Source organism: Phaethon aethereus (assembly GCF_964289735.1).
Source record: "Phaethon aethereus genome assembly, chromosome: 11".
NCBI classification, from domain to species: Eukaryota; Metazoa; Chordata; class Aves; order Phaethontiformes; family Phaethontidae; genus Phaethon; species Phaethon aethereus.
This window is the reverse complement of record NC_138587.1, coordinates 19,774,193-19,785,112: the sequence shown is the minus strand read 5'-3', so window position 1 is coordinate 19,785,112 and position 10,920 is coordinate 19,774,193. Positions and strand designations below refer to the sequence as shown.

The 10,920-nt window shown below is 52.7% G+C and overlaps 2 protein-coding genes across 2 annotated transcripts in view; one reads left to right on the top strand and one right to left on the bottom strand.

Annotated features, from left to right (window-relative positions):
- LOC309408715 (vacuolar fusion protein MON1 homolog A-like) overlaps positions 1-997 on the bottom strand; it is a gene marked incomplete at both ends in the record, with an annotated part of 5,266 nt that extends 4,269 nt beyond the window's left edge. Inside the window, 3 exons of the mRNA XM_082004616.1 lie at positions 29-42; positions 135-602; positions 871-997. Of these exons, the coding sequence (XP_081860742.1) occupies positions 29-42; positions 135-602; positions 871-997 (609 nt within the window). The remainder of the gene's footprint in view (positions 1-28; positions 43-134; positions 603-870) is intronic.
- A 6,201-nt stretch (positions 998-7,198) lies between these two features.
- Positions 7,199-10,920, top strand: part of RBM6 (RNA binding motif protein 6) — a 54,672-nt gene continuing 50,950 nt past the window's right edge. Inside the window, exons 1-2 of the mRNA XM_082004511.1 lie at positions 7,199-7,445; positions 9,476-10,814. Coding sequence (XP_081860637.1) covers positions 7,402-7,445; positions 9,476-10,814 — 1,383 coding nt within the window. The 5' untranslated portion in view covers positions 7,199-7,401. The remainder of the gene's footprint in view (positions 7,446-9,475; positions 10,815-10,920) is intronic.

Here is a 10,920-nt window from a genome sequence, read left to right as displayed (position 1 = left end):
GCAAGGCGGGAGCCAGGCTGCAGCCTACCCCCCGCCACCAATCTGCCCCTGGGAACAGCTCATGTGGCCCATGGCAGGGGCACAGCTGGGCCGGCCATGACAGCCCCCTGTCCCGCTCCCCCCCAGGGCAGTACCTGCGTGGATGGACCGGATGGCGTTTTTCTCGGCCTCCAGGAAGGACACCAGGGCCATCATGACACCCATGGTGCTGGAAAGGGCCTCCTCAGAGCCATAGCGGGAGTAGACGGGCTTGCCTGCCTCGCTCAGCACAAAGACATGCTTCCGGTGCGTGCGCCAGGCGTCCATGGTCACGTCCTCCTCCTCCTTTCCAGACAGCACTGAGTCGCGGCGGGTGGTCTGTGGGGACGGCTCCAGCTTCCCCTCCTTGCTCTGCCTCATCTCCTCCTCCAGATCAAGGGCCATGCCCGTGAGCTGAGTGCTCAGCTCGCTGAAGTCCTTGCTGATCTGCTCCATGCTGGTCGGCTCGGCCGGCTCCCCCCGCCTCTCCTCCGGGCTCTGCGCTGCCATCGCCCCGTCCTCGGGACTCGTCAAGTCCTCGTAGGAGCGGGTGTGCACGAACATGGCTCCCTCCTGGCCCGCCCCTGGGAACAACAGGCCCTGTAGCGTCCATCTGCCTGTCTCCCACACTGATGCACCGGGCGGGTGGAGGATGCGAAAGGGACGGGACCTGCCCTCCTCTCCCCATCCCACAGCACCCAGGGGTGTGGGTCCTGCTGGTGGGGAGTCACTAAAATGGGCCCGTCTCCCCCTGACCGTGGGGCTGCAGAGGGCCCAGCCTGCACAATGAGCAGCTGCTTTTCCCCTCCCCCCCCCCCCCCGCTTACCCCCGTGGCGAGCTCTGCCCCGTACCTGGCTCTGTGCCCTGCGCCAGCCCCGGCGTGGGGCTCTCGGACCGCTCCGCGTGCTGCCCATCTCCCGGCGCCAGGGACCCATTGGGCACTTCCCAGACTTTCTTCTTGTGGACATCTGCAGCCATTCCTCGAGGCAGGACCTGCGTGCAACCCACAGCGTCACCCTTCTGCTCCCTCATCCGAGTCCCAAAACACTCCGCTCTCCAGCGGGGCCGCGCCAGTGTCCTTGGCCCAATCCTGCTGGCTCAGCAGGCAGCACTGAGCCCTGGTGAGACGTCAGGAAAGCCACTCTAATCCAGCAGGATTTCCTCCCTCCTGCAGCCCCGGCTCTTTCCAGCCGCCCAGTCCTGGCACTTTTCATCCAGGCTTGGCCCCAGTTTCCCTCCCTGAGTGCTGGGAAAGCTGCTCAGCCTCCCCCTGCCGCGTCCCAGTGGCGAGGGGGAAGGGAGCCGGCCCCAGATGGAGCTGGGGCTGGTCCTGCACACCGATGATCCCAGAGGCCTCGTGTTTGCAAAGGGAGGGGTTTATGGCCCTCCTTGGCCTGTATTAGGCGGCTGAGATGAGACCAGGCTGGTGACACTCCTCCTGAGGCCACGGCCACTCATACGGCATGAGCCCCTGCGAGCAGGGTGCCCTCTCGAGCCCCTGCCCGGCGGATCAGCCCTCCTGGGCAGAGCCTGGCCGTGCCTCCGGCCTGTGCTTTTTCTCCCTGCACCATGGTGAAACCGGCCCCAAAGTCAACACATGCACACAAACAAAAGCAACAGCAGGAAGGCAGACTGGCCCGCGACCCTGTGCCACTTCGGTGCCTGAGCCTCCCCAGGCTCCGAAACCAGCTGGTGGGGAGGCTCGCAGACCCCAGCTTCGCCCCATACTTCATGGCACCTCTTGCCCCACAGGCACCCAGACCCAAAAGCAGCAGGTAATGCCGCATCTGTCAGGGTTGGACGCCGGGACCCACAGCCAGAAAAAGCCTGTGACACCCTGACAGCCCTGGACGGTGCCGGGCTGCGGATTAGAGCCCCGTCCTCGCCTGGTCCTTCCCCTCCTGGCTGCGCCGCTGCCAACCTGCTGCCGTTCCCCGGGACCCCCGCGGGTGAGGGTCTGCCCGGGACCCCCGCGGTGCAGCGCGGGGCCCGTCCCGGTCCCTCCGCCGCCCAGAGGCTCACCGCTCCCGAAGCACCGACGTGCGCCGGGGAAGCGCTAGGCTCGGGACCCCCCGTGGCCCCGACCGACAGCGCGTAGGGACCCACCTTCGCGGCTCACTCCCGTCGGCGCCCGAGGCCCGGGCGAGCAGCGCGGCAGAGCGCACCTGCGGCGGAGCGGGGGGCCGCCCGGCAGCCCCCGGCACGGCCTAGGCGGGGCCGGGGGGACGACGCCTGCGGCGGGCAGCCGCCTCCCGCCCTGCGCCTGGCCGCAGCGTCACCCCCGGCATCGCGGCACCGCGACTCGGCGGGAACCGCCCCCCGCGGCCTGGCCGGGCCTAGCCTCACCGCCCCAAGGTCGGGCGCCGGCCCCGCGGAATCATGGGGGCTGTAGGCAACACCCGCTCCCCACCGCTGCCGCCCCGCCCCTTAGCGACTACAGCTCCCGGCAGGCTCTGGGAAAGGGAGTCCACCCCCAGCCCTGCCGACGCGGGGCATGGCGGGAGCGGTAGTGCGGCGGCCTGCCGGTCAGGACTCCGTTTCCCAGAGTTTCGCGCGGGGAGCGTAAGGCAGCGGAAGTTCCGGTTTCTTGCCGTGGTTGCGCTGGGCCTGGCGCGGCGGGAGCGGCAGCGGCGGTGGCGGAGGTGAGAGGCGGCCTCACTCCGCCGGCCCGGCCACGGCCCCGCCGGGGAAGCAGCGGCAGCGGACTGTCTGGCGCGGGGGGGCCGCCCGGTGTGGCGGAACCGGGCGGGGCTTGCGGGAGCGAGGTCTGGCGTGGATCTGCTGGGGGCGCGGAGCGGGGAGGGTCCCCTGTGGTACGGGCAAGGCTCCCGGGGGTATCCCGTACAGGATTGGGGCAGAGTCTCCCGTACGGCCACCCGGGACAGGTAGGCGGGGTGTGTGTGTGTTTTTGGGGCAGGGGGGCTTGGGATAGAGGAGCGGGGAGTTCCTCCAGTGGGGTCCATCAGGGTTGGGGGATGGGGGTGTCTCGTTGGGGTCACCCGTGACGGGGTGACAGTCCGAGGTTGGGGGCTGCCTCGCCAGCGAGCTGTGAGGATGTAGGTCCCGGCTCCGTGCCCCGGCGTGGCCCCGCGGCTAGCTGCGGGCTCACTCTCCGGGTCGCAGCCCCACGACCCGGTGGGATGGGGGTTCCCGGCTTGGGCAGCCCGGTCCCCGGTGCGGGAGTACCACGGTGTGTCCCGCACGGCTGTGCCAAGCGTTGAGGCCCGCTGTCGATGGTTGTGGTGTTGCTGGATATCGCTGTGTTATTCTGAGGCCCTGGTCAAAATTAGGGCTTCTGTCACACCCTGTTGTATGTGTTTCTGTGGAAAGCATCTCAGAACACTTTTGTTTAAAAGGGAAGGACAAAAAGTGGTTTGGATTCATGCTGGGATGCAGAGAAGCGTGATCGGGGCTGTCGCTGGGGATGTATTAGCTGATGGTGAGGCTCAGTGATGGCCTGAATGGGGTTTTGGACTGTAAATAAAGGCTTAGGTTGGGGCAAGATGTGTCCCTGCTTGTGCTGGAGGCTGCTGAAGGCCGGGTAACGCAGTAGTGGTTCTCATGTTTTATTTTTTAAAAAATAGGTACCACAAGAGTTTGATGTTGTTGCTGGTGTGTGGCATTAATTTTGGAAATGCTGCTGAAGGTGCAGTCCACTTTTCTATCCCAGCAGGGTGTTGGTGGTGTGAAAGTCTCTCCCAACACTTCCTAGTTGGGAATGCACCTGTGAAGTCCTTTGGGACAGGCAAGGTCAGGATAGTGATGGGGGTCAGGGTTTAGAAATTCACTTGATTATTTCTAATACATGTTTTTAAAAGCATCATACAACTGAAAAAGCACACACATCCCTTTTTGTTTTAAAGTGAAAACCTTCAGCCTGACACCCGGAAGAGCTGAAATGGTTCTCTCACCCTTCTCTTTCAAACTTTAGTGACCTGGTTTTGATATTTCTTCACTTCTGGATTAGATATCTTCAACTTTAACGTTGGAAATAACAGGCTTTCTTGTCTACTTGCAGTTTCTGTAGCTTGCGGAAACATTTTCTTCTGTGCCTCCTGTAGTACTTGAATTTTACAGAGGCTTTTTCTTTTCATCAGCCTTACAAAAACTTTATTGGGAGCAGAAAGTTGTTCTGCAGCAAATTACTTCCTCTGTTCTTTGAGCTTAGTCTTGTGTGTAGTTATGTGTTTGATTTCCTCATGTTCTATAAATATCAAGTCTGTCAGCCATGGCAAAATCTGTTTGTAGAGAAGTTGTGAGTATCTGGTATTTTTCTGAAAATAGCATCTCTTTGAAACTTCACCTTGGCTAATCTGTCACCAATTTCTTCTCTTCCCCCCCAGAGTGGAAAACAAGGTGCAAAGTTGGGTGTAAGTCAGTGGGGAGATGCTTGAGGACTGTGCTGGCATTTCTCACTCTGCCCCTTGCCAGAAATCTTTTAATTATTCCTTAGGAAGGCCGGCTGCTTAGTCTGGCTCACTTGCATGCTTCTGATATATAGTGCCATTATTTCACTATAGTACGATGTAAATTGAAATAAGGGATCCAAAAGAGTCTGCCATCGGGCTTGGCACATGCATTTGGGAAGCATAACTAGGAACGTACCCTGAGCAGCCGTGCCAGGCGCTGGGCTGTCTGGGGGTGTGCTGGGGAGGGCAGGGGCACGGTCCTGAGGAAGTCCTTGGTTGTAATTGCTGGGGAGCCTCTGGAGCTCCATCAGTCTCTCCTGACTGCTGGGAGGGCTGTGGGACCACTGGTCATTGGAAGAACTAAGACCACAAATGAGCTTGAGACTCGCCTTCTGTGTCTCTGCTGGAGCCGAGGCTTTGGCACCAGGAAATAGAGCCAGCTGGGAGAGGAGGAGGGAAATACAAAGTGTACTTTCAGGATGCATATCAGCCCTCCTGAATATTCAGTATAATTGTAACAGTTAATTATTGTCTTAAAAGAACTCTAAATTTGGTCTCTCTGAGTAGCTGGACCATGTTGTGCGTTCTGTGGCTGCGTTACCGTGTCACTCTGAAACGTCCTTTGTTGCCGTCTCCTTCAGAGCTTCACGTTGTGGCTGAACTATGGCAAAACTAATTGGTGCACAATTCCTAGCATTTGAGGGTGGATTTTTGCCGTGCTTTGTTGTTGGACTGGCCCCAGCCCCGGGCTCTGTTGGTGTGTCTTTGGCATACAGCCTTACTCACACTGTCCCTGTCACCCAGCATCTGTCTGCAAGCAGGGAGATGGAGGCTGAGCTGGCAGTTACCTGATGGGTAAATCCTGAGAGCGTCTCATCACAGTGTGCCTCTTCTGGAGCAGTTGTAGCAGCGCGTACCTTCAGGAGATCTTGGCGTTGGTGGCAGCCAGTCTAGGAAGTTTCTGTCCCTGCCCTGCAGTTTGCTGTTACCTTGCTTTGTGGGGCTGTGTAGTTAACTGTATCGCTGAAATGACCTGGGTTAAATATAACTCTTTTCGGAGGGTCATCCGTGGTGCAGACCCAGAAAAGCACAAGCTGGCGCAACTACCACATTGCACATTGCCAAAGGCTGAGCGGAGGGAGCAAATCGCATCAGGCTGAGCAGGGGACTGTCGGAGCCAATGTTGCTGCCTGTGTTACTGAACTACGACCTCATGCTCATGGATGTTGCTGTGTGGCTCAGCTGATCTATGCCAGGTCTGATATCGATCTGACGGTATTTTTTTCCCCTGTCTGATAATTTGAATGTTATGTCCAAATAGTTCCCAGATGGCAAAGGTTTTGTTCTTTAAGCATCAGTAACCTTGTTGACTGGAGTTGGGGAGGAAATCCAACAGGGAAGAACAAGAAACACCAGGTCTATTCTACAGGCTGCAAAAGATTATAGATGACAGCCAGACGAAATGATGAGTGCCATAACCATCTCTGTTTGCCTGTCCTCTCCGTGGAGGGTGCAAGTGTCAGTTCTCTTATATTCACCTCTGAGAAAGAAAAAAAAAAAAAAAAAATGATAGAGCTTGTGGAGGAGAACTTTGGGTCCAGGGAGGTGCTTATCGCCTCGAGAGCCATGTAAAACGCGAGCAGACCGGTGCTCTTGGCCTTGAGTGGCCTATTGAATGAACCTGTTTCTTTAGAAATGGCGTTACGGTGGATGGCTCAGTGGTGGTTGTACAGGCTGCCTTCATCAGCCGTCACACCCTTGTGTACTGAGATGTGCCGGGCCCTGCCGTCCCCGGCTCCCAGGTGAGCGTTTGCTGGCTGGGGATGGACCCCGGCAGGAGCGGGTACTCCCTCTTGGCAGGGCAGCTCCCGTTAGCTCCTTGGCACAGGCAGCCGCTGACAGCAGCGTAACGTCTGTCGTAACCTGCTCTTTTGACCTGTCACCCGTACGGCAGCGCCGGCCTTTGGAAGTGAGAAGGAACAGGATCTTGTGTGCTTTTCTTTGACACTAGCCGCGCTAGCCAGGCCTGGCGGTAACTGTCCGTACTATCTGCTGTTCCACCTAACCACTGCCGTTAGTTTAATCCTCCTTTTGAGTGGCGTTGTAGAAGCATGCAAGCCCCAGGCCTGCTAACCTTGGTCTGGTGGCACGACAGCCCTCCTGAACCACTGCAACCGGATTATCCAGAGCAGGGTTGAGACCGTGGGGTTGCTAGCTACCTCATTTTGCTCTGTGCTCTGCTGCAACCTATTTTTGGGAAAGACAGAAGCACTTCCCATTTCAAGTCCTGGCTTTGGCAATCACCAGGAAATCCTCACCTTCTCTGCTGGTGGGAGGAAGTGGATGAAATTTTAGATCGCTGTAGAGGCAAGCGTTATTTGTGGCACTCAGCTTGATGAGGGCAGTGTTGGAGAGCAGTGCCTGGCATGATTTAGTGGCAAAACCTACTCTGTTATCTACATACTTTTGAGGGCAGAGTAAGCATAATAGACCAATAGTAAACCAATAATTTCCGAGGCAAAAATAGTTTGGATTAAACATTAATTGCAAACTGTTGTTCGGCAACGGTTCTCGTTGTTTATAGACTGTGGTGTTCTCACATTTCTAGCTGCACTCCGCATAGTGTCAGACAGCACAGTATGTTGGAAAGCTTTATGTTAATCAAAGGAGATATCAAATTGTTTGCCCACCCATATTGACAGTTTGATTTCAGCAGTCATTTGACGCTTGCAAATTTGAACGTGGAGAAATGCAACAATTTACTTAATACATGCCTGAGTGTGGTCTTGTATATTTGTAGATCCTGATCAGATGTTCTGCATGCTCCTCCTCCTAACCAGCAGTGTTTTTCTTACGTGGTATGTATTCTTTGCCTTGTGTCTTATTGTCATGTTACTTGTTCGACAGGTTGTGCTGTCTTGGTGTTCTTAGAGTGAATTATCCATATCTGGAAGCCTAGCAGACAAGATCAAAATGTGGGGAGACCATCGACAAGGCAACAGAATGGGGTCTTTTCGGTAAGCATTTGAATATATAGTTTGTTTCAGCAATGTTGTTAAATACAGTAAGCCATAGGAACTTTTTGTTTGTCAGTATTTCTGCACATCCTCCCGTCAGCAGACTATTTTGGTAAAAGTTCTGAGGTCTGTGTGGAGCTAGGTGTGATTGCCAAAGAATAGGCAAGTTAAGTGCAACTTTCTACATAGAAAGTGAAGTTTTTTCATTTCTTTTTTTTTTTTTTTAAACAACAGCTGCTTTTAGTATTTCTATTCCTTCTCCGCACCACCTTTTACAGCGATACTTAGTTGAGCTGTTGTCAGCTAAGGTGATGATATGCCATGTGGATTTTGGTGCTATGCACTGTTAAGACCTAGAAGATAAATGCTTGACAGTGTGATGTTGATTCTCTTCAACCATGGTGCTTGCCTTAACTTCAGAAGTACTGGCACTTTCATTGCACACAGGATTTTATGAAAACTTTGAGAGTTTAGCTCTCTTCATGAGGTTAAGTAGACCATATATCCTTCTTAAGACGTTTTTGAATGTCACTGGCACTGTTTTAAAGATTTGTATGCAACTGGACCTGCACGGCATATCTTTCTTAGTTTGTATTCCTCTGGTTGTTACTAGGCCCTGTGCTTGCAAGAGGGCTCTGGGTATAAAATAAATAAATAAATAAAAAATAGAGGCACCAAAAGCTAGGGCGTTTCCTCTGTTGTGCATAATTTGTTCATCCTTTGCTCACATGTCCACCTCAGTTACTCGAATATCAGCGTGATTAAGGTACTTCCTCATGGCATACTGTAGGCTTCTGCAGTAAGGATACTTCAAATAATTGCCCAACTGTAATGTGTTGAGGAAGCTGATGACATTTGAGCTACAAAAACCAGTATCCTCCAGAACAAGAACGCGTCTTAACAATATTGATAGGAGCATGATTGTGTTCTGTGATGAAATCGGTAGTGCTGTTCTGCTGATTTTTAGGTGGATTTTATTGGCATCATTCTTTAGTGTATTGGGTGGGGATTTCTAACCTTGAACCAAATTTTAGTTGCTCTTCTATATGGTGGTAAACAGGGGCATGTAGCTTAGGAACGCTGATTATGGTTTGATTAACTGGGCAGATGTCACCTTGCATTCTGTTGGGGAGTGATTCTGTAGTGAAACTCAAAGAAGAACATGACTTGCTGTTGTTGCTAAGGAAATGTCCACCGATTTGGGTAGCATTTGGTGTTATTTTAAAATGTGTTGGTATTTTTATTATTCTATTTTCAATAAATGTATTCGAGCCTCGCTTAGATGAAAAATCAGGTAGCGCCATCTCAAAAAAACCCTCACTGAGTTTTGCAAAACTGTCATAAGAGGAAACCTCTTGCTGAGCGGTTTTATGCAGATGTCAGGAGAGCTCATAGCTATAGTATTGTAAACTCGGTGTAAGACAGCCAGTCTGGAGGCACGAGCACAGGATCATCTTGAGTGTTGATTGTTGGCATATTCCTGTGAGGCATCCTCAGAGTCTGAACTGATGGCTTTCAGCATTTTAAGAGTTTAGACTCCAGCACAAGGAAGCATAAATGAGTCTCTGTAATATGTTAATAGAGCATGTTTGGTAACCTCTACTTTTATGTGCCTCAGGATGACGTGTTAAGTTAGCTGTTTGTAATAGTGCCCAGAGAGCTTAAGCTCAAGTGGTTCCTCACAGGCGTGTGCTGGTGATGCTAATGAACAAACACACCAGCTCGTGGAACCTTGAACACCTGCAGAGCTGTGTGCAGTGCAGGACTATGTGGATTGCTACCATCATTAACCCATTAATATTGCAGGTATTCCCTGTTGAGTGCTTCTGGAAATTGTGCTGAAATGGGAGCACCCAAGTTTACTTTCTCACATCTGTCGTATGCTGCCTCATCTTAAACTGCCAAACATCAATATCTTCTGCGGATCTTAGACTGTTACACAACTCTATAAAAGTTTAGAGAAGAATGTGCTGCTGTGTAGATTTCAGACTCTAAGCACGTTATGAATAATACTGTCTTTATTTCTACAGTGGGAGCCAAGAAGAAAGGTTTGCTCCCGGGTGGAACAGGGAATATCCTCCTTCCCTTGATAGTCTTGCTCAAGAAAGACACTCTGGCAACTTCTCTGGCAGAGAATCACTTCCTTTTGATATCCAGGCACTCACAGGCCTCCTCAATCCTCAGTTTGCCAACAGAGAGGAACCTTCTTTCAGCTTTGGAGCTAGAGATGGACCACGTAGTGACTTCAGAGGTGGGGAGGGGCACCATGATTTCAGGGGCAGAGATTTCCCACCATCTGACTTCCAGGGCAGAGATGAGTCTCAGATGGATTTCAGAGGTAGGGAGCCACCCTCTTCTGAGTATAGGGGCAGGGATATGTACTCAGGAGACTTCCGGGAGAGAGAAGGGCCGCCTATGGACTTCAGGGGTGGGGACGTTCCTTCAGTGGACTACAGGAACAGGGAGACATTCCGTATGAACTACAGGGATAGGGAAGCACATAATATGGATTACAGGGGCAGAGATGAACCTCCATCAGACTTCAGGGGAAGAGGGTCTTTTGATCTAGACTTCAGAGGTCGAGATGGATCTCATTCGGACTTTAGGGCAAGAGATGTGCCTGAGTTAGACTACAGGGGCAGAGAGCATTCCTATTCAGACTTCAGAAATAGGGATGTACCTGATTTGGACTTCAGGGGTGTGGGCACCTCTGATTTGGACTTCAGAAACAGAAATGCACCATCGTCAGACTTCAGAAATAGACACAGGTCCCGATCTGATCAGGATTTTAGGAGCAGAGATGTGGCTCCTCCTATGGACTTTTCAGATAGGGAAATGCCTCCTGTGGATCAAAGCCTTGTAGATTTTAGGCGCAACCAATCTACTGTACCTTTAGCAGAAAGAGAGGGCTCTGGTTTAAACGCCAGCAAGAGAGAGGAGTCTGCACTTGGTCTAGATAGAACTCCCTTTGGTAGCCAAAAAGGAGAATTTCAACATTCAGAAGCACCAGCCAGAGAAGAGGAATCCCTCGGATTGGCTCTTGAAGACGACACTTCACACAATTTCCAAAATAGCCGTGGACCTCTTCCAACTCTTCAAGACCAAGAGGAGCAACCTCAGACCTTTGCTAACAAGCAGCAACAGCAGCAGCTTTCTGGGGGGGAGCAGCAAAGATCCGATTCTGATCTTGGGTTAAAGGGTGAAGGTGGCCTGGATTTCCTTGGAAGGCAAGATACTGACTACCGAAACATTGAGTATCGCGATGTGGATCACCGGCTGCCAGGGAATCAGATGTTTGATTACGAACATGGCAAGTCCTTTTCAGAAGGAAAACCCAGCAAAGATTCTAGGCCCTATAAGAGCCTTCAGGTAGGTGGTTTTGTCAATTGATGTTTCTGTTAAACGTGTGTTGGTCCAAAGAATGGAAGGAGCTGGGAAGGAGTCTTCCGTTCATATCACATCACTTCAGTTCTGT